Genomic DNA, 23888 nt, shown 5'->3' on the forward strand with positions numbered 1-23888 from the left:
TCATCAGCAAACTTGGTGCTGGAGCTGTAGTTAGCCACACAGTCATATGTGTAAAGGCAGTAGAGCAGGGTGATAAGTACACACCCCTGCAGTGTTCCTGTGCTGATGGAGATTGTGGAGGAGATGTTTTTGGCAAGGTGTACTGACTGGAGTTTGCAAGTGAGGGGTTCAGAAGGTGTGTGGTGGGGGTACCTGTGCTGTCAGCTGATGCTGGATGATGTTGAGGGATATCTAAGACCATAAAAGGGTGAAAAGGGTTTTTCTCTGTGCAGCTCTTCACCCAATTCAGGTCCTGTGGCAATGGGAGAGGGGCAGAGAAAAACAGGTGGAGGTAGTTTACTGGCAGTCATAGCTTCAAACCTGCACGCGGGCGGCCTGGGTACTTTGGTCATCTGACTCTGACCCTGGGGCAATGGAGTAGTTCGTTGTGTCCCATGTGACTGAGCAGTTCTATTCAGGATCAGCACTGCTCACCCTCAAGTGGAGGGACTAGAAAAGGTGTCTCAAAAATTACCTGCCCCAAGCCAACTAGCTAGCGTACCACAGCTGGCAGGTTTTATCCACCAGTGGTCGAAAACACGTCACAAAAAAAATTTGGAACGTGGAAGGTCTGAACCTTTATGGACAACGAAAACAGCACAAGACATGAGTGAAGGATGGCTCTGATAACACGAGAGTTGGCTCGCTACCAAGTTGATATTGCTGCCCTTGGTGAAACCAAACTCGTAGAAAATGGATCCATCACAGAGCCCAAAGGAGGTTGCAACCTTTTCTGGAAGGGCAAGTCAGTGAGCCAAGACTTAATCCATGCTGTAGGACTCGCAATCAAAACCTCAATCCTGCACCAATTACTGGACCTTTCAACTTGCATTAATGAGCGACTGAAGAAACTTTGATTTCCTCTCAACCCATCTCATCACATCACAGTCATCAGTGCCGACACACCCACTATGACCTGCAGTGATGACGTCAAGGAAAACTTCTACTGACAACTTGATCAAATTGTGAAATCAACACCTCCAGGAGACAGACTACTTCTGCTTGGTGACCTTACTGTGAGGGTTGGCAAAGACTACAGAAATGGGAAAGGGGTGCTGGGTCCGCATGGTGTTGATAAAATGAACTGTAACGTTCTGCCGCTGCTGTTGAGTCTCTGTGCTGCAAGCAGTCTGGTTATCTCCAACACCCTGTTCAAGCAAGCTGACAATACAAGATAACATGGAAGCATCTGAGATCCAAACAGTGGCACCTGATACATTTTGTCATCAATTGGAGGCAGGTTGCTTGTGACTTCAGGAAGATGAGCAACACACAGAGCAGAGTGCTGGACTGATCATCGGCTGGTTGGATTGATTCTTACAATAGATATTCCTCCTAAGCATCCCTCTTATTAACAGATAGTAAAACCATGCACAGGGCGAGGAGTAACATCAATGAGGGATGGAGAGAACACTGTGGTAGCCTACTCAACATGTCGGGTACTGTTGATCAAACCGTGCTTGATCAGATCCCCCAGAAGCCTCTTATCAACACCTTTTTCCTTCCTCCTACTTTGTCTGAAGTCAGGAAGGCCATTTCTCAGATCAACTCTGGTAAGATCCTTGGGAGGGATGGAGTTCTTAATGAGCTCTTTAAGTCAGCAGGTCCACTAGCACTCACAGCATTCCACAACATCCTGACAATCATCTGGGAGGAAGAGGACATGCCTGAGGACTTTAGGGATGCCAAGGGCAAAGGTAGCAGGACACACATGGCAACTGCCAGGGCATACAGTATCTTTCCTGTTCGTCGGGGTGTGGGGAGAGGAAAGAATCGTAGCTCACATTATCTTCAACCGCTGATCGCCAGCATGTCAGAGGTGAACCTTCCTCAGGTACAATGTGGCTTTTGACCAAGCCGGAATCCTATCGATAATGGTTTTCACCGTTTGTCAGATTCAAGAAAGGAACACTGAACAGAATTTGCAACTAAATTCATCTTTGTGGATCTATTCTAACCAAAGCCTTCGATATGGTCGCCAGGGAGTTCCTGTGGCAAGTGCTGTCAAAACATAGGTGCCTGTGCAGATTCGTCAATCTCGTCATTCTCTTCCATAATGATGTGAGTGGCTTTTTCTTTGTTAACTGGAGAAACTTCACAGTAATTCAGTATTTCAAGAGGCGTGAAGCCTACTGGTGCCAGCACTGTTTAATCTGTTCCCCGTGCATGATGCACCACGCATTCGGCTCTGTACAACATGGGATATACAGGATGGACGGATCACTTTTTAACTTGCGTCGCTTGAAGTCCCGTATGAAAACAATGAGTAATCTCATTCGAGAAGCTCTACATGCTGAGGATTGTACCCTTATGGCCCCCACAGAAGCTTCAGCTGCTGATTGATCGGTTTGCAGAAGCCACTCGTCTGTTCAACCTCACCATATCAGCCTACAAAGGACAAAGTCACGTTCCAACCCGGTCCAATGTCGTCTGCCCCCATCACATCCATCTGCGTCGAAGGTACACAGGTTAGAACAGTGGGGGAATTCAAATACCTCAGAAGTGTTATTTCTAGTGATGGCTCCCTGGAGAAAGAAATCAGCCCGAGGATTTGCAAGGCCAGTCAAGCCCTCAGGCACCTGCGTTCACGTGTACTGAACCAGCGTAACATCTGAAAAGCCACGAAGCTCAAGGCATACAAAGCGGTTGTCCTCAGCAGTGTATTGTATGACTGTGAGACCTGGACTGTATACAGAAAGCACCTTAAAATGCTGGAACCCTTCCATACACGTAGCCTGAGAGCAATCCTGGGCATCCTTTGGCAGGACCGTGACACCAACTTGGAAATCCTCGAAAGAGCAGAGAGCACAAGCATTGAAGCAATGATCCTGCAAGCCCAGCTTCGCTGGACAGGGCATGTTATACACAAGGAGGATTCCAGAGTACCCAAACAATTGCTATATGGAGAGTTGTTGCAAGGAAAAAGAGACAGGGGGGCGACCTAGTAAGAGGTGTAAGGACTGTGTGATATCCAACCTCGTGGACGTTGACATTGCACCTAAGCAGTTCGAGTTGAGTGCTCAAGACCGGACTGGATGTAATGCCCTGGTAAGACGAGCCTCCAGCAACTTCGAGAATAATCTCTGTGCAGGTCTGTTCGCTGCTGGAGAGAGGAGAAAAATTGCCACTTCAGTTGCTCCAACAACATGGGACAGTTTACCTGCCCTTTCTGATAATGTATAGTCTTTCTGGAATTGCACTGCAGAGCCTCCTCAGAATGTACAGTTGGTGAGTGGCACAGAGAAGCATCATTGTCAGAAATGATGGACAACCAACACACACATAAAAGGGTGAACTTGAAATTGTTGGAAATGCCTTGCATCCTGCAAACAAGTTTACAAGCTCAGGATGTTCCATCATGCAGTCACAGCCAAAGGAATCATTTTGAAGTGTGTTTTTGAAGAGGTACCCTTGTTTGGCTGTACTAAGCACTTTGATGTAGTAACCAGTTTCGTCTGGAAGTGATAGAGAAATTTCACCTGCTCTTACTTCATTATTGGCAAGGGATCTTTATATGCAAATACAGCAGGAACCGTAGTTTAATGGCCTATTTGAAGGATGACCTCACTGTGATAGTACAGCATCCCTTCAGAGTTCCTTTTGATTTTGCAATTTGAACCCACAATCTTCTGCCTCAGATGAGTGTCTTGCCAATAAGCTGCCTTAAACTGGAGTAGCCCCTTTGATGCAGTGCCATCATTTGATCATATCCCAGCTGGTCTCCCATACAGGTATACTTCTTGCCTGGTCCCTTGTATCATGATGTCATTGTCATCCAGAAATGGAATGGAGTTCAATCTTGAGTGGAAAATGTTTGATCCCTCAAAAGCTGAAACAAGGTTTGATATGGTGGTTAGGTAGGCGACTGGTATATGCTTATTTGGGGCATTGAGTTCGAGAGCTATGAGGTAACATTGCAGCTGGGTAGAAATCTGGTCAGACCAGACTTGGAGTATTGTGTTCAGTTTTGATCATTATACGAAGGATGTAGAAAGAGTGCAGAGGAGATTTATTAGGATGCTCCATGGATTAGAAAGCATGCCTTATAGGTTGAGCAAGCTAGGGCTTTTCTCTTTGCAGTAAAGGAGGATGTGAGATGACTTGATAGAGGGGTATAAGATGGTAGGAAGCATTCATAGAGTAGATAGCCAGAGACTTTTTCTCAAGGCAGAAATAGCTAATACGAGGAACATAATTTTAAGATGATTGGAGGAAAGTATGGGGTAGGGAGGATGTTAGAAGAAGTTTTTTTTTATGCAGAATGTTGGGAGCATTCTGCCTGGGGTGGTGGAGGCAGATATGTTCAGGACATTTTAGAGACTCTTTAGGTGGTTACATGGATAAATGGAAAATGGAGGGCTATATGGAAGGGAACGTTTAGATTGATCCTGGAGCAGGTTAAAAAGTCAGCACAACATCATGGTCTGAAGGGCTGTACTGTTCTATGTTCTGTGTTCTAAATCAAGCTGAGATTTGACATGTGTGAAATCCATTGTGTTTAGTGAACACCTCAGTACAGGGTCTGGACTTAGATGAGTAAGTAGGAAGGATTTGTTTCCCTTAGTGGAGGACACAGTTTGAAAGTAAACAGTGGAAGTATTAAAGAAGACAAAACAATCTGAGATTGTAGGACCTGGAGACACCTCTGTACTCAGAGCACTTTGGTGAGTAGTGAAGAGTGGTGACCCACATGGTTCTGGACTTATTACTGGAAGGTGCAATTAAGCTGAAAATTAAAAAATACAAATGTAAGAAATAAAAATGCTTGTAAAACTCACCAGTAAAAACACAGATGTCCGACCTACTGAATGTTTCCAGCATTTTCTGTTTTTATTCAGCTTTTCATTCCACTGGCATTGACCCAGTGGGCTGAATGGTCTCCCATATGGTACATTATGATTCTGGTCTCTGATTCAATACCTCAGTGGAAAGCTGCCATCTCTGACAGTGCAGCAGCTTCACCTTCTGTGGACTGAAGTACCAGCCTACTTTATGTACTCAAAAGATAACATTGCAGGTCGGTGACCTATCCTGAAAGCTTCTCTAATGAACGGTTATTGACCTGAATGTGCCATCTGTTCTCCCCCCCCTCCCCCCACTGCCTGAACTGCTGATCATCTCCAGCCAGTGATGTTTTTATTTCTGATTCGTGGTATCTGCAATGTCTTATGTTTGTGCCTTCTGTATCCATTCTGTTGTCTCATCTCACAGACCAGCAGCTAAAGGTCCAGCTCAGTAGTACTCCAGGGATTCGGAAACACTTTGACTCATTGTACACTCAGAATGCTTAGCCTCTGGGTTCTGAATTATGTTTCCAAAGCCTGGTGCCTTTGTAATGTAAACGCAAGGGTAAAGGCTAATGTGAATCAGGACAAGTCAGTCTCTTGGCAATCTCTGTTGGTCTTCATTATGTTTGGCTTTGCAACCTGATAGAGTGAGTCAGTTCACTGGGGGGAATGTAAGTTGACTTGTATTTTATTCAGTATTTTTGCAGGCTGAAAATTACCCATTGTGATATCATTTGAACATCATTCATTTTGCGATCTGACCTGTAAATGGAGGCACTACACAATCAAGCTAATGTTTTAGGTAAATCAAAACAGATTTGATATTAGCAATGCCCATGAACTGCTGGAGTAACTCAGCAAGCCAGGCAGCATCCATGGAGGGGAAGCGGTGTTCTGAGACGCGATTCTTCATCAAGACTCTTGAAGGGTCTTGGCCCAAAATGTGAACTGTTTGTTCTCCTCCATAAATGTTGCCTGACATGCTGAGTTCCTCCAGCATTTGTTTGTGTTGATCAAGATTTCCAGTATCTGCAGAATATCTTGCGTTTAAGGCTTAATATTACTGGTTATATATTCTTGCATTCCCTGTTAGTAAGTCCTATCTCTAATAAGTTTCATAATTTCTTGAATAAAACCAGAAAAAATTCAGCAGGTCGGGCGACATCTGTGGAAAGAGGAACAGTTAATGTTTCAGACTGTAAACCCTCATTAGACAGAGTGAGAGGGGAGAGGAAGAAAGAACACACAAACGTGTAGGTAGCCAAGGCTACGTCCACACTAGACCAGATAATTTTGAAAACGCCAGTTTCGCGTAGAAACGATAGGCGTCCACAGTATGCTTTTTTAAAAATATTTCTGTCCATGTTGAAATGGATATTTTGGCAAATCTCCTCCCACTGCGCATGCGCAGGACACATCCACCGTAAACAAGTGACATGTTTGGTGTCGTATCTCGCTGTGAAAGACGTTGCGTGTTTGTTCAGTTACAGACTAGAAAAACTTAAACAATGGGCAGCTGTTAGCTCTTGCGCAGGAGGACTTAAACAAATACTGGAGCGTATGGAGGTAATCAACAGGGAGTTCATGGACAGTATGACCCAGCTGACGACAAATGTTGGAAAAACTGACAAACTCTGTTGCATTAATAAAGCCCCTTGTTAAATGTATAAAACATGTCTGCATCAGTATTACCTTGTATTTCCATACTGTTACAAACCCCGTAACTGGGTCACTTACCAGCAAAGATAGAGAGGTCCTTTGAAGTCTGATAGTACTATTTTTAGCAGTATTTGTTAGTAAAAATACACAAAAATAGTATCAATGCAAACATATATATAATATACATCGTCAATACTAAATCTAAAAGTGTGGGTATAATAATAATCAATAAGAAATAGCTCTATCGTTGTCTAGGGGATAATGTATTGTCCGATGGAAATATAAAAGTCACTCAGTTCATGCAGGCTACAGCCTTTTGTTGGGGAGAGAGAGAGAGATTTGGAGAAACTTGGCAATTCTTTTTATGATTTTGATCCGTCAGGAGTCCCGTTGGTGTGGCCGTTCACTTGTGGCCTCTCCTTTAGCTAAGCCATTCTTCCGTGGTGAGGCCGCCAATCCCAGGCAAGGGAAAGGACGCACACGAGCCCCACCGGCTGTTGCTATTAAACGCCTTCACGGAATTTCTAGTGTTCCCCAGATCTTCTTTTATCCTTACTCACGGGGTCTCAGATGTCAATCAGGTTGGGATGATGCAATCCCTCAACCAGCCCACTCTGGTCGTCCCCTGAGGGCTTCAATGAATAGTACAGTACTCAATACACAGTTCTGTCTCCAAGAGACAATGCCCGTTATCAGTGGCTTTGTCTCGCTGAGGCCAGGACACATTCCAAAACTTTGTGGATTCTCTCTCATTTCCTGGGTCCCAGACCCGAATTAATAGCGATCTTGCGATTCTCAAAAAGGAGGGGGCGACTTTGTACCCTTCGGCCCCTCAGAGTTGTGGCACATTTGTAACAATACAATGTTACATTTGGCTGTTACACATCTAATGTCAGAGAAGTACTTGCATATATAGATAAACCACTTTCATACAAGCAAGGACAGAAAACAGGGCAAAGTGAATACACTTATTATTCAGTAAGTTATGGGTCAAAGTATTTGGTAAGTACATTTCTAACTCTTCTGGCTTCAGTCTCATTGCCGTCTGTTCTGAAATTGTTAGGTTGCGTTCAAGAAAACAATGAAATGGCGTGCTGCTGTCACCATCTGTCGTGACAGCGTTTTCAGATTTCTCCAGTTACCCCATCCACACTGATCTGCCCAAGCAACATTTTTAAAATTACACACCCTGGAGAATGTTTCTGAAAAGTTCTGGTTTCGGGGGACAAAAATGCCGTTTTAGTGTGGACGGAGGGTAAAAACGAAGAGAAAAATCTTCGGTCACGGATTTATCCGGTGTAGTGTGGACGTAGCTGCAGATAGTGGGGGGAACAAAGATAAAGTCTGTGTTCGGATGAAATAATGTAACCGTTAGCAGGTAGTTAAACTCGTGTGTGTGTGTGTGTGTGTGTGTGTGTGTGTGTGTGTTGTATTGCTACTGTTGTGAAGGTCGGTGATGTTGATATTTTTATTTTTAAAGTCGAGTTTATTGTCATGCATACACTCCTTGGCCACTTTTAGGTACATCCTGTATCTAATAAAGTAGCCACTGAACGTATGTTTATGGTCTTCAGCTACTGTTGCCCATCCACTTCAAGCATGTGTATAGATATACCTAATGAATTTATGTCCATATAATGAGTACATGTCCGTGTATGCAGAGGCACAATGAAAAACTTAGTTGCAGTACTATCAGAGACGCCTTGCATCAAAAAACAGTATTCGCAAGGAAAATATAAACATCTATGCAATTTTTACATGGAACAACACAATTAGAAGAAAAAGGAGCATTTCATAATTCCTTGTCCTATTAACCAACACAAAATAAATAATTGCAGATTAACTGGTTTCCATTTGCAAAACAATTCATTTCTTGTAAGTGAAATTTAGTTTTATTTTCTAAATTTATTTAAAGATATGGTTCTTTTTATCCAATGAATTTCAATAGCTTGTGTTTTTCTTTACCAGGGAAAATGTTTTTAAATTGGGGTCCACCCATTAATCGGAAATACTCCAAACCTGCCGGTGTGTTTTATTTCTGTTGATTCATTTGTTTTACATATGATAAATTCAATGATATGTGACCTGTCACCATCACATTACTGTAGCTTGACTAATGTTCTTTGTATATTCCACTCCTTGAGGAGAAGAGTACATGCTGGATATTTTATTATCCAGGGGAAAAGAACCGGTCTTGGACCCTAGTGCAAACACAGTGGGGGATGAGCATCTTAATTGCCCAGAGATTGTTTTCAAAAAGGAATAGGAGTCGTACCGGGTCAATGCCTAAGGGTCTTCAAGTTGGCCTTGAGATTTGAATGCTGGTTTGGAGACATATGATGTGTATTTGTTCCTGTTCCCTGTGCTGTTATGTTCTAAAATTAACAGTGAAGTTTCCGAATTTTTGGTTCAGAAAGTAAGCTTGCCCAGTTGTGGCTTAGCGAATACCTCTTGAGGGCCTTGAGCAAGGATTTTTGAGGGTTCAAATCCCACTCCAGGGACAGAAATCCGGGCAACACAATGGTACACAGCATGTGGGAGCCCAGACAGAGTTTTTGAAGAGAAATAGAAGCCCTGTTTCTTCCTACAGATGATTTAAGGCCTTAAGACCATAAGGTATATGAGCAGAATTAGGCTGATCCATTTCCCTCTCAAACCCATTCTCATCTTTCTCCCCATAATCTTTCACTCCCTGAGTAATCAAGAACCTATCAACCCTTTCAACCTCCACCTTAAACACACCCAATGACCTGGCCTCCACAGGTGCCTGTGGCAACAAATTCCACAGATTCATCACGCTGGCTAAAGAAATTCCTTCTCCTCTGTGTCTTAAATGGCTGTCTATTCTGAGGCTGTGCCCTCTGGTCCTAGACTCACCCACTAAATGAAACATCCTTTTCACACCCACTCTAACCAGACCATTCAAGATTCGGTAGGTTTCTGTGACATCCCACCTTATTCTAAATTCCAGTGTGTACTTGCCCAGAGCCATCAAACGTTCCTCCTGTGATTAGACTTTCATTCCTGGAATCATTTTCATGAACAAACTTTGAAGCTTTCCAATGGCAACATGCACTTTCTTAGATAAGGGACACAAGCTACTCACAATACTCCAAGTGAGGCCTCACCAGTGCATTATGAGGCTTCAGCATTGCATCTTTGTTTCCATATTCTAGTCTGCTCGAAATGATTGCTAACAGTGCATTTGCATTTCTTAACATTGATTCAACCTGCAAGTTAACCGTTAGGGAATCCTGCACAGGGACTCCAGAATCCTTTTGTGCTTCAGATTCTTGTATTTTCTCCTCGTTTAGAAAATGGTCTGCACTTTTATTCATTCTACCAAACTGCATGGCAATACACTTACCAACTCTGTATTCCATCTGCCACTTCTTTGCTCATTCTCCTAATCTGCCAAAGTTCTTCTGCAGCCTCCCTGCTTCCTCAACGCTACCTGCCTCTCCACCTGTCTTTTATTGTTCAGAAACTTGGCCACAAAACCATTAATTCCATCATCCAATTCATTGACATACAATGTAAAAGGAAGCAGTCCCAAAACTGACTCTTGCGGAACACTCCTAGTCCCTGGCAGCCAATCAGAAAATGCCCCCTTTATTCCTACTATTTGCCTTCTGCCAATCAGCCATGCTCCTTCTGTGCTCGTATTTTTCCTGTAATACCATGGGTTCTTATTTTACTAAAAAGCCTCGTGTGTGGCACCTTGTCTAAGGCCTTATGAAAATCTAAGTACACAACATCGACCAATTCTCCTTTGTCTATCCTGCTTGCTATTTCCTCAGAGAGATCCAACAGCTTTCTCAGGTGAGATTCCCCTCAAGGGAACCATACAGGCTTTGGCCTATTGTATCATGTGTCTCCAAATACCCTAAAAACTCATCCTTAACAATTATGTGCAATGTCTTCCCAACCACTGAAGTCTGGGTACCTGGCTTACAATTTCCTTTCTTTTACTTCCCTCCCTTCTTGAAGAGTGGAGTGACATTTGTATTTTTCCCATCTTCCAAGACCATTGCAGAATCTAGTGATTCTTAAAAGATCATTACTAATGCCTCCCCAATCCCTTCAGCTACTTGTTTCAGAACTCTAGGGTGTTGCCCACCTGGTCCAGGTAACTTAACTTCCTTCAGACCTTTCAGCTTCCCAAACACCTCCTCCCTACTAATAACAAGTTTACTCACTTCTTCCCCCGACACTCTTGAACTTTTGATATACTACTGTTATCTTCCACACTGAAGACTGATGCAATATACTTACACAGCTTGTCTGCCATTTCTTTGTTCCCCATTACTACCACTTCTGCAATATATTCCAGAGGTCCAACATTTACTCTTGCTCCTCTTTTATTCTTTATATAGCTGAGAAAAATTTGGGATCCTGTTTGATATTATTGGCTAGCTTACCTTCATATTTCATCTTTTCCCTCCTTATGGCTTTTAGTTGCCTTCTATTGCTTTATAAATGCTTCCCAATCCTTTAACTTCACACTAATTGTAATTGTGTTATATGCCCTCTCTTTTGCGTTAATGTTGGCTTTGACTTCCCTTTTCAGCCATGGTTGTGTTGTCCTGTTTTTAGAATACTGCTACTACTTTGGGGCTTATGTATCTTGTGCCTCCTGAATTGCTCCTAGAAACTCCAGCCATTGCTGCTCTGCTGTCATCCCTGCTAGTGTTCCCTTCTAATCAACTTTGACCAGCTCCTCTCTCATGACTCTGTAAGTTCCTTTTACTCCACTGTAATACTGATACATTTGACTCTGCCTTCTCCTTCTCAAATTGCAGAGTGAATTCTAACATATTATGATCAATGCCTCCTAAGGGTTACTTTACTTTAAGCTCCTGAATCAAATCTGGTTCATTACATAACACCCAATCCTGAATAACTGCTCCCCTAATGGGTTCAACCATGAACTGCTCTAAAAAGCCATCTTGTAGGCATTCTAAGAATGTTCTCTCTTGGGATCTAAAATCAGCACCAACCTGATTTTCCCAATCTACCTGCATATTGAAATTCCTGATAACTGAGGAACATTCCCATTTTGACATGCATTTTCTCTCTCCCCTTGTAATTTGTATTCCACATCCTAGCTATTGTTCAGAGTGTATAACTCCCATCAGGGTCTTTTTGCCCTTGCAATTTATTAAATTTACTGACAATGATCCTACATCCTATGTTGTCTCTTTCTAAGGATTTGATTTTAATTTTTAGCAACGGAGCCATGGCAGTCCTTCTGCCTACCAGCCTCTGAGGGGTCCGCTCCACCCACGCCTCCACCCCTTTAGGGCTGGACATTATTTCAATAAGCGGGCGGAGCTCACCACTGCTGAAACATCCCAACCTGTCACTCCTCACTCTCCAAACAGTACGGACAGCCCATTGTCCCACCACCATTTCGTCAGCACTAGTCGGAACTCGAACAACGACCTCCAGGCTACCAACAGCAGCCACCCCACCCAACACACACGCAGTGATAACCAGCAATCGCACACCCACAAAGGCACACCAGCTCTTCGCCGCAGACACAATTTAAAGAGGGTGATCACACAGCTTCCACAGAAATTAATCCCGGACGAGCCCCCACAATGTAACCCCCTGGGTCGCCTCAGGCTCGCTCAACTCATTTCGTCTAGGGGGAGCAGCCTTCGGCCCCGCCAAACTGGGTAATCAGCTGGTGTGGATGCTGTGTGATGTCCCCGCTCGCCCAAAAACAGACAGTACACCATAAGAGATTAAATGAGTACAATTTATAAAGGTTACTATAACTAAGTGATTAATAACGATACAGTATATATGAAGAGAAAAAAATAAAGAAAAGGCGCCAAACTTATCAACGTTCAAACCACTTCGTGCACAACCATTGGAGCTCAATTTCTGAAGTCTTCTGGCCACCATTCGATCCCCTCCGAACTCCTCGACTCGCAGCTCAGGATCCTCCGAGTGGTCAACTAAGCACATCTAGCTTCATCCCCCCTCCTCGGAGTACCTCCCGGCCTCGGACCCCCCTTTGGCATCCGATCCTCGCCCAGCTTAGAGCATTGCGTCCTCTCTCTCGACCCCCTCGCGCCGAACTGCCCAAAAGCCCGTCAACAAAAGCTTACCGACTCAGAAGAAAGAACATTAATCCCCATTTGGTTTACAAAGGAATACCATTCTCGTTATCAGTAAATTAGCATTCCTGCTAGTTAACAAAAAGAACTCCTTTCCCAACAGTAACGAAGAAAAAAGAAGAAACCCCCTTTACACATTGATGTTAAATTTTCAATCTCCAATGAAACTAATAATGATAGATTGCCTATTATCACATTGATAATTTGGGATCTTGCTGTGCAAGGTTTGGCATGTAATTCTTTACAACAGCGACAACATAAAAGCAAATTAATTTGGCTGTAAATTGCAATTTTATTTCAATGTATTTGTACTTGGGTATTTGTTTTCAGAGTAAAGGTTATTTTTGAAAGCTTATGTTTGTATTGTACAGAGGATGTGTCAAGTCACAAAGTGCATCAGGGACTAAAGTTGTGTTATCATAGTTATAATATAGGAAATGCTGTAGCCACTCTGTAAACTTCCTCAACCTGAAACATGAGCATCCTGCATTGGTCTTTTGGGTGAGAAACGTTGGTCAGGATAATGAGATAATTGCAATTTAACCCAGGGCTATAAATTCCTCTTGGAAAGTAAGAGGACTTTCTCATTCTTTGGGACATTCAAAATAGTAGACATGTTATTTTCAACTAGAATTTCACTTAAAGTTTGGTCGTTCCAAAAATGTGTCATTCTCCCATTTTAATGACAAAAATATTGTCTTGATATAGTTTTAATGCGGGCAATTGAATTAGAAATAATTATTACTTCATTTTTAAATGATGTAGATTCTGTCTGTGGACCAGAGCAATATGTATTGTATTCCAACAAAATATCTCATGGGTGGTATAATATTAGTATTCCGTTTATTGTTTTTATGTTTCCTGTTTTATTGTTTTTGCTTCCCCCCCCCCCACCTCATTCATACATTTATGAAGAGTTCCCTTCCTCTGGTGATTTTTTTCCCCCCCGAGTGCTGTAGTTTTCTCAACTCACAAGGTTGCAATACTTTGTTTCTCTCTGGCCTCTACTCTGCATTCTGCCGCCTCTGTACCTTCTCCTTACATCTGACCTTTCAAATTGATCGCTTGATCTTAGAAATTGGATTTTTTTAATAAGCTTCTGTTCTATTAAACTCTTAAATTCCATCTCCCAATCTTCAGCTTCATCCCCGTGTGCTGAGTTTTATCTCTCAGCTCTGGCCACATGTGACTGCACATTGAAACCTCATTTTGAATGCAAGGTGGCTTTGGGTGGCGTTTCTGTATTCAGCAGCGGTCAGTCACTCATGGAGCAGAGACCAAACGGTGTTAGAAAATTCGCAATGACTTTGTCAAGAGATGAGTACAACAAATAAAAATCCAGAGGCTGAACATTGGGGGAGATTTTAGAGAGAGAGGCTCTCCTTTTATCTTAGAAATCTCAAATCAAAGATTATAGAACCATAAAATTGGCATACAGAAAAGAGAAGTTATCTGACTTCTTTGTCTTAGGCACACTCTATTCCAGGTGTGAGATGTGGCTGGGCCGTGTTATTAGGCGAGTCTCATGGGTATTGACAATGTTCGCATTCCAAGTTGTCCCTTCTGAAGAGGTAACTCTCGACACTTTAGGAGGGCACAGCTAATGGACTGCTGCCCCACAGTTCTCAGAACCTGGTTCAATCCTGACTTCGGGTACAGTTGTTCTCTGGCGACATAGTTTATTCTGATTGTCGAAAGTGGCTTCCATCGTGATTGGTTAGTTTAGAAACTGCAGCTGCTTTTCCCAATGGTTAGCTGCCTGGACTCCAGTTTCAAATATCCTGGGTATATAGAGAGCATGTGTAAAAGGTTCTCTCTCTTCCTTTGTTTAAGGCAAGCAGTGTACATAAACATTGGGAACATGTGCTCTACACTTGCTTTTAACTAAGTATGTTCATTGAAAATTCAACTTTGTAGTGTCTGTAACTTGTGGAACATAAATATTTGTTCAAATTTTACTGCCATTAAAGATAGATAAAATTTTATTGATCACAAAGGAAATTGCAGTGTCACAGTAGCATTACAAGTGCAGAGATGTGCAAATACACAAATTTTTGAGTAGAAGAAAGAAAGATTAAAAAATAAGCTACCTCAAGCAGTCTAACAGTAGGAGGTCACCACTTCCCCAGCAAAAGGTTGACTCGTTCGAGGGTAAGAATGACTTCATATAGTGCTCCTTGGAACATCATAGTGCAGTTGTCTTAGTAAATAAATAAATGATCAATATACTTAATTGTAGACAGTGTTTTTTGTTTCACTCACCAGATCAGTGAACCTGATTCAATATTACAACAGTCTGTAACAAGTTCACACATTCTCCCTTAATCACTTTAGTTTCCTCTCACGTGCTGAAGGTGTGCGTGCCCCTGGGTTAATTGGCCATGTAAACTGATAGGTAAAATGTGGAAAATGTTGGGAATATGGGGAGAAGAACATCAGATTGTTGTGGCTGGACATTTGATGATTAGTGTGGACCAAGCACCTTGTTTTGTGCTGTTAGGGTTCTGACTTCAATCTCTTCATGGTCAGTTTTAACAGTGTCGTTCTTTTGTGATCTCTGCACATTGCAAATAGCAGTTTTTAAGGATGGCGAAAATATCTCCACCTAAAACCAAAATATACAGCACGAGGTTCAAATAAATAATACAACAAAGAATAAGCAATGGAACACTGAATGATTTATGTGCATTAGAATTGCCCAGTAGGCCTGTAATTATGAAATCCCTATAAAATCAACATGCAACACCTAGAGTGGGAAGATTTTAAAGCCATCTGATCTTTTCAGCTATTTGTTCCTAGTGATTGCATTTATTTCTTGTTTCTGAAATAGTTTTATTGTGATCTTGTGTTCCTGTTCTAAGGTAAAACTTGTCTGGCTTTGCACAAATTGATTAGACTTGGAAACTGGAGAATTGTAGATTTCTTCAGTGCCAAAACAAATCAATGAAGTTAACTATGGTGTATATAGATTTTAGTAAGCCATTTGATAAGGTTCCTCATGGTAGGCTCCTTCAGAAAGTCAGGAGACATGGGATCCATGGAGCTTGGTAATGTGGGTTCAGAACTAATTTGCCCACAGAAGGGAGATAGTAGATGGAGCAATATTCTGTCTGGTGTTCTGTGACTAGTAGCTTTCAGCAGGGATCTATTCTGGGACCCCTGCTCTTTGTGATTTTTATAAATGACCTAGATGAGAAGTGGAAGGGTGGGTTAATAAGTTTGCAGACAACACAAAGGTTGGTGGTATTGTGGATAATGTAGAAGGTTATTGCAGGTTACAAAGGGTCATTGATAGCATGCAGGGCAGAGCTGAGTAGTGGCAGATGGAGTTCAATCCAGAGAAGGTGAAGTGATGGTCAGACTTGAAGGCAGAGTCCAAGATTAATGGCAGGATTGTCAGCAGTGTGGGGGAACAGAGGGATCTTGGGATCCACATCTATAGATCCCTCAAAGCTGCCACATGAAGTTGATAGTGTGGTTAATATATATATATATATATATATAGTGTGTTGACCTTTGTTAGTCAACACACTTATTGTATTCATTTCTGGTCAACTCATTATAACAAAGATGTAGAAGTTTTAGAGAGGTTGCAGAGGAGATTTACCAGGATGCTGCCTGGATTAGAGTGCATGTCTTATGAGGATTGGTTGAGCAGCCTAGGACATATCTCTTTGGAGCAAAGGAGGGTGAGTGGCAAATTGATAGCAGCATCACGTACAAACAAGCTGGAGGAACTCAGCAGCTTGGGCCCTATGATAGCAGATGTACAATATGATAAGACACAAAGATAGAGTGGGCAGCCAGTGCTTTTTCCCCCAGGATGGCAATGTCTAATACAATTAGGTATAATTTTAAGATGATTGGAGGAAGGTATAAGGAGGATGTCAAAGGTAGGTTTTTTTGTACCAGGAGTTTATGATGCACTTGTGGGGTTGGTGGTAGAGGCAGACACATTAGGGATATTTCAGAGACTCTTGGTAGGGCACCTGCATGAAAGAAAAATAGAGGCCAAGGCAGGAGCAAAGGGTTAGATTGACCTTGGAGTAGTTTAAAATGTTGGCACGATATTGTAGACTGAAAGGCCCATAATTTGCTGTGCTGTTCTATGTAATCACATTGTGAAAAAACTAGGCATTGGTAATTTGATTTATTGGTTATTGTTATTGTCATAGATAGTGAGGTGTAGTGAAACACTTTGTTCTGTATGTCATCCACAGTGATGATTTCATTACAGTTGTGCATTGATGTAGTACAAGGGAAAACAGTGAAATAATGCAGAATGCGATTCAAGATTCAATGTTGTTCAGTATAATTTCCAGTACACAAGTGTAAAGGAGAACAAAATAGTTGTTGCTCTAGATCTGACTCAGCCCAAAAAAACAATAAGACAAAAAACACAATAATAAAAACACAATAAATATAAATACATAGAATGGCTTATATACATAGATTGTTATGTACATAGAGCAATAATAGGTACAGAAGTGTCTATACAAGAGGTGACTCTGACAGGAAATGATATAATAATGGTGGTGGGGTGCGTTAGTGGGTGGAGGTGTTGATCAAGTATAAAGTGTTACAGTTGCAGAGAATGTACATTGCAGTCTGACAATCAGATGTAAAGCCACAATGAGGTAGACTATGAGGTCAAGACTCTGTCTTATCGTACTAGGGGACCATTCATTAATTTATAATAGCAAAATTGAAGCTGTCCTTGAGCCCAGTGGTCAGTGAGTTCATATTTTTGAATCTTCTGCCTGATGGGAAGGGGGAGAAGAGAGGCCGGGGTCTTTGATAATGTTGGCTGTTTTACTGAGGCAGTGTGGTGTAGATAGAGTCCATCGAGGGGAGGCTGCTTTCCATGATTTGCTGAGCTGTGATCATAACTCTCAGCAGTTTTTTGCGGTCACATATAAAGCTGCTGCTATATCAAGCGATGATGCATCTGGATGGGATGATTACTATGAAGCATTGATATAAATTGGTGAAGATCAAAGGGGTCATCCTCCTGAGGGAGTAGAGATGTTGCTGTGCTTTCTCAGCTATAGGTGATGTTCACTCATACAAACTTGAAGCACTCAACCCTCTTGACCACCCCGTTCTGAGGTCAGTGATCAGCCCTTTTTGTTATTACACCCTAGCTTGCCTCTTTTTTTGCTTTGAAGAAATATGTGCAGCTAGTTACCTTCCCTGCCCAAGAATTCATCAAATTCATGCTTTTTGCAAGTGCTTCCGGTTCTCTTTTGAAAGTCATTGATTTCATCAGAACTTTTAACAGGAACCAACAATCCAGATCCCCCCAGATCATGATACTCTGCTGAGTTTTTAACCACTCCAGGATCAATCTGACTCTTCCTATCCACGTAGCTTTCCATTTATCTTTCATCTATGTGCCCATCTAAGGGTCTGTTAAATATCCCTAATGCCTTAACGTGTGCCACCTCCACTTGCAGTTTATTCTATGCACTCACGACTCTGCCAAAAAAAAAATACCCTTGACACTTCCACTATACTTTGTTCCAGTCACCTCAAAATTATGCCCTCTTGTGTTAGCCATTTCTGCCATGGGGGAAGAAGCGCTGGTTGTCCACTCTATCATCTTATACACCTCTATCTGCATTGATTTGTATCTCTTTAGTAAGTTTCTGCTTCCAACCTGAACTGAATCCCAGAATGTCCCACGCTGCTTAAAAATTAATCCTAATGAAGCATCTGGTTCTTTATATAAATCAATGCCCACTAGTCGCTGACTCACCTGCTGGTGCACAGAATTCCCTGGGATTCAGCTCCCCCTGTCAGATGTAATGTATATTCAGTATTGTATAAAATAATCCGGATAAGAAGTTGCAGCCCAGGTAGAAAACCTAATAAATTGTTTTCCGGTTGGTGGCATTGAAGTGCAGCAGGTAGCACGGCTTGCCACGGCCCTTGTGATCTGGGTCAATCCTGAAATCAGGCGTTGCCTGTGTGGAGTTTGTACATGCGTTTCCCTTGGGTGCTTCTCTTTCCTCCTGCATCACCAAGATAGGTTGATCGGCCACTAGCTGGGTGATAAAGATAATCAGGATGAGTTGACTAGTGTGAGAGAGGATAGGTGACAAAGGAAAAAGTGGGATTGTAGGATTAACGCAATTCCTTGAGGAGCCAGCATAAACTCAGTGGGCCAAATGGCCTCCCATCTATTGAAGTTCCAGTTTGCAGTTGTTGATCTGGGTGTCTTTGCTCTCAACCAGCCAGTGGATGAAGGCTGTAAGAGGTGCAAGCAACATGCACCGAGGGAGTGGTGAGTGGGCAGCTGTACAGAAGAAAAAATATATAAAAATAAAATAAAATAAATAAAAATAAAACTTCAGATGATGAAAATCTGAAATAAAAATGGAAATACTCTGCAGCATCCGTGGAGAGTAATAGAGTTCATATTTTATGTCAATGCCTTCAACCAGTGTCTCCAGTCCTGCCAAAGGGTTTCAAAGGGTTTACAGGTGTGTAACTGTTATTCGAGAACCAATCTTCAGTGACTGAAGTTGCTTTGGGGGAGGATGTTTAAAGTGGGGCAGTCAATCAATGCCAGTCTTCTGATGTTATTACCCTTGGAATAGCTCCCTCCTTTTGGCAGCTTTGTTTCATGAAGTTGTCATATTTTAGCAGGATTATCCAGCTTGGCTAATTAATAGCTTATGTATAATTTATTGAACTGATTACATCAGCTATATCTAAGAAAATTAACAGTTCTAAGAGAGAATTTCAAGGAATCCCACTAATTTAAGTGTTGAAATTAGGTTGATTTAGAGACTGAAAGTGAAGTAATACTACCAGGTTTCTCCCTCGTCAACAGAACCTTACTCTCCTCTCCACTCCACATTGTATTCAATGTGCTGCAGTTGACTAGCTGCAATTTACATTTGAAAGAGCTTTATCTCACAGAGGCAAAAAAATGGTCAACCATCTGAGTCACCCGTGCGATAAACTTTAGCACAACTTCAACTGATGATCAGCTGTAGCAATGGTTGGTCAAATGGTTTTATTGTTGCATGTGGCATGCACTTAAGTTAGCATTTTTATTCTGAAATTTCTTCTGCAATAGAGTGCTTGGAACTGACTGCTGACCAGCATAAGTTAGGAAATGTGAGAAATCTCTGGAAGCACTGAACCTGTCAAGCAGCATCTGTAGATACAGAAACAGTTAATGGTTCAGGTTTAGAGAATCACAGAATTGAGGAACAGAAAAGCAGACCCTCTGGACTAACTTGTTGATGATATCAAAATGAATCTAAGTTAATTGTCATGAAACGTTAACTCTTTCTCTCTCTGGGTATGCTGCCTGGCTTGCTGAATATTTACAGCATCGTGTTTTATTTCAGGCATCCAGCATCTGCAGTTTCGACCAGTTTAACTATGCATCAAAATGGGTGCAGAGGTATCTCAGTGCTGTGTTTTTTTGATATTTGTGTTAAGTATTCCCTTTGTCTTCCTTGCAGAACACACCAGCAGGGACGCCAATTTTCATCGTGAATGCCACGGACCGCGATCAGGGAACCGGGGGTAGTGTGCTGTATTCATTCCAGCCACCATCGCGCTTTTTCGCGATTGATGGAGCCAGAGGAGTGGTGACTGTTCAAAGACCACTGGACTATGAGACTGCTCAAGCCTATCAGCTGCAAGTCAATGCAACGGTATGATTTCATCATCACTCTTAGTGAAGCGTATTCGAACACTGGGGGGCAGATCACTTGAACAGTGGGAGGCAGATGAAATTTTGCATTTAATTTCCAAGATATGGGACATAGAGTCACAAACAATGATAGCCTGAAATGAGTGGTTCTGGTGTTAGGGTATGTTGGACAGGCTACATTTATTTTGGAGTTTAGAGTAAGGAGGATATAATTGATGCAATCCTGAAGATCTCGTCAGGGTGGATGTGGAGGGAGGGTTTACTTTTGGGGTTAATCTATGACTAGGACTCTCTTTATGAAAATAAATAGGGAGGCAAATTATGACTGATTTAAAGTCAGTCATCTAAGAATCTTTGGAACTCTTTTCCTCAAAGGACAGAGGAAGTGCCAGTCTCTGCAAATTCCTAAGGAGGGGTAGATAGATTTTTGATGTTGTTACCCTTCAACTATCAGGCTTTTGCACCAAAGTGGATAACTTCACTCACTCCAACACTGTACTGATTCCACAATCTATGGACTCACTTTCAAGGACTCTAGAACTCATGCCCTCAATATTATTTAGTATTTTTTGGTAATTGCAAGAATTGTTGTCTTTCGCACGTTGGTTATTTGTCCATTGTTCATTGATCCTATTGTGCTCCTTTGTGAATACCTGCAAGAAAATGAATCTTGGATAGTATATGTTGACATCTATGTACTTTGATAATAAATTTACTTTGAACTTTGAATAAAAATGGCCTCAACCCTGACATAAATGGTCTATCCCTTAGCAATAAAACCAATCTGCTGGAGGAATCCAGCAAGTCAAGCAACACCTGTTGGGGGTTTGGGGAAGTGTCCCTGGTGCTGGTGGTGAGAATGGAAAAGCATTGTCAGGGTTTTGGATCCAATCCTGGGATCATGAGTGGCACGGGAATTAGACCCAATTCCTTTACTCCCGGCATTTTGACCCATTGAGTTCCTCTCTCAAATTGTTTATTGCTACACTTTTCAGCATCTGCATTCTCTTGTGTCTCCATGGCATACCCTTTTATTGTTTGTCAAACAATGAGTCTTGGTTGCTATTCTCCTGCTTCTGCACCCTCAATTGTGTCAAATGATTCCCAACCATTCCTGAAAATATTGCACCAATTATGAGTCTGTCCCCAAGTCCTATAATCTACAACCTACAGAGTGAATTTCTCTGTCTGCCCAAATGTGTTGAAATTTTTGGTAAAATCTTATTTAACTTTCTAAATTAAAAAGAATAAAATCCTGGTTCATTGTAAGTTAACCGTGGATTCAATTCTGAATCTGGTAAATCAATACTTTCTCTCCAAGGCTGAATCATTCTTCCTCCTAAAATGTGGTGCTCAGAAACGTTTGGAGGAGCTCCAATGTGGTTTAATTTGCCTTTGACCTCTTTTCACTCTGAGAGCACAGTATTCAGTTAAGCTTTTATACCAAGGATATGCATGTGTGTAGATTTTAAATAATCTGCATCTATACAAAGGCTTCATTGCATCATGGTGTCTCAAAGTGCTTTCAGCCTTTAAAGTGTTTTCCTTGTTGGGAAGTTGGAAGCATGGGTGATAATTTATACTGTACAGATCAGGCTCCCAGATTTTACTGAAAGTTAGCTGTTGATAATGATCGGATTACATATTTCAGTGATGTGAATGTTTAGCATTTGGTTGGGAACTCCTTTCTTTCCTGTCCCAAAAATGCCATGGGGCCTTCATAGGATTTCTTGTAAGAATAGATCTGGCTTTGGTTTAAAAATCATTTGCAAGACCTCTGACACAGCAGCAATCCCCGAAGCTGCATTTGAGTCTTTTATGCTCAAGTCTCTGGAGTGGAGCATACCCATAAACGTTTGCTTTCCAATGCAACAGTGCTGCATTCAGAGAAGATAAAGGCACTGATTGACAGATTTAGATGCTTCTGCAATTGTTGGTGAAGGTTTAGATGAGACTTTGAAGATGAGAAATATGACAAATAGTGCACTTCTAGAGACTGTCTTAATTTCTGGAGGAAAGGAGAGAGAAGTAGGCTTAAACATTTTAGTGTGAGAAAATCTATTGAATGTGGTAGAATGCTAACTGCTAAAAGGAAAATCAATAAGGAAAATCATTCATAAACTAATCAGCATTAAAATTAATTTGACTGGATTTGTTTCTCATGCAACAGAGTGTGATGGCAGGCAATTCGGTTGTAGTCTTTATCAGCGTTAGCATATTAATCAGAGGTGGTGACAAATAACGTAGAAGTCCATGGCATTTATTATTCATTTATTTAAAATTCAATTTGCAATCATTAATGACTTCTGGCACCAGAGAAAAGAGATGCTGTTTGACTCGATGCATTTGGAATGTTCATCTGTTGTGGCTAAATTTGACCTCTGTGCTTCTGAAAGACTTGAATATATATTCTGCCTTTCACAACTTTAGGATGTTGCAACATAGCTTATAACGTGAAGTGCTTTTTGAGATGCACTCACTGGCCACTTTATTAGGTGCAAGTGTGGTCTTCTGTAGCTCATCCACTTCAAGATTCAATGTGTTGTGCACTCAAAGATGCTCTTTTGCACCTCATTATTGTAATGCATGGTTATTTGACTTACTGAACCCTTCCTGTCAGCTTGAACCAGCCTGCTCATTTTCGTCTGACCCCTCTCATTAACAACCCGTTTCCATCCACAGGACTGCCGGTCACTGGATGTATTTTATTTTTTGCACCATTTTCCGTAAACTTGAGAGACCATTGTGAGGGAATATCCCAGGAGAATTGCAGTTTCTAAGATCCTCAAACCACCCAGTCTGCCACCAGCAATCATTCCACAGTTAGTCACATAGATCACATTTCTTCCCCATTCTGATGTTTGGTCTGAACACCAATTGATACCGTCTGACCGTGTCTGCATGCCTTTATGTATTGAGTTGCTGTTACATGTATGGCTTATTAGATAGGTGTACAGGTGTATCTAATAAAGTGGCCACTGGGTGTATACTGCCTTTCACTCCATTGGACATTACAACGTAGCTTCAAAATTCAAAGTTCAAATTTATTATCAAAGTGTGTATACCATGCACAACCTTGCGATTGATCAACTTGCAGGCTGCCGTAAAACAAAGAAACACAATAGAATCCATGAAAAATCACACACAACAAAGACCAAATCTGAGCCATATAATATGAAGTACTTTTTCACACTTGCTCATTGTTTTGTTGCAGGAAACCTGCCAGCTAATTTAGGCATAGAAAGCTTCCACTGGTTATGCCTTCTGGGTGTTGTTTGGAATTATTAATCTATTACAGCACCAGCTTTAAAATCGGGTTTCAATTTTTTTCTGCTATCTGTAAGGAATTTGTACATCTCCCAGTGACCACTTGGGATTCCTCTGGCTGCTCCAGTTTCCTCGCAAATTGCAACGAAATATGGTTAGTGTAAGTGAGTTGTGGGCATGCTATGTCGGCACAGGAAATATGGAGACGTTTGTGGGATGCTCTGCATAATTCTTGCTGATTTGATTTGACACAAACAATGCACTTCACTGTATATTTTGATGTGCATGTGACAAATAAAGTTAGTCTTTACTGACTAAGATATTGTAGAAAAA

The 23888-nt window shown here is 41.7% G+C and overlaps 1 protein-coding gene across 1 annotated transcript in view; it reads left to right on the forward strand.

The window, feature by feature from the left end:
* cdh23 (cadherin-related 23) overlaps positions 1–23888 on the forward strand; it is a 1109092-nt gene that overhangs the window by 259630 nt on the left and 825574 nt on the right. The window contains exon 8 of the mRNA XM_059946450.1: positions 20095–20289. Within this exon, the coding sequence (XP_059802433.1) occupies positions 20095–20289 (195 nt within the window). The remainder of the gene's footprint in view (positions 1–20094; positions 20290–23888) is intronic.

This window comes from Hypanus sabinus, chromosome 21 (assembly GCF_030144855.1).
Source record: "Hypanus sabinus isolate sHypSab1 chromosome 21, sHypSab1.hap1, whole genome shotgun sequence".
NCBI classification, from domain to species: domain Eukaryota; kingdom Metazoa; phylum Chordata; class Chondrichthyes; order Myliobatiformes; family Dasyatidae; genus Hypanus; species Hypanus sabinus.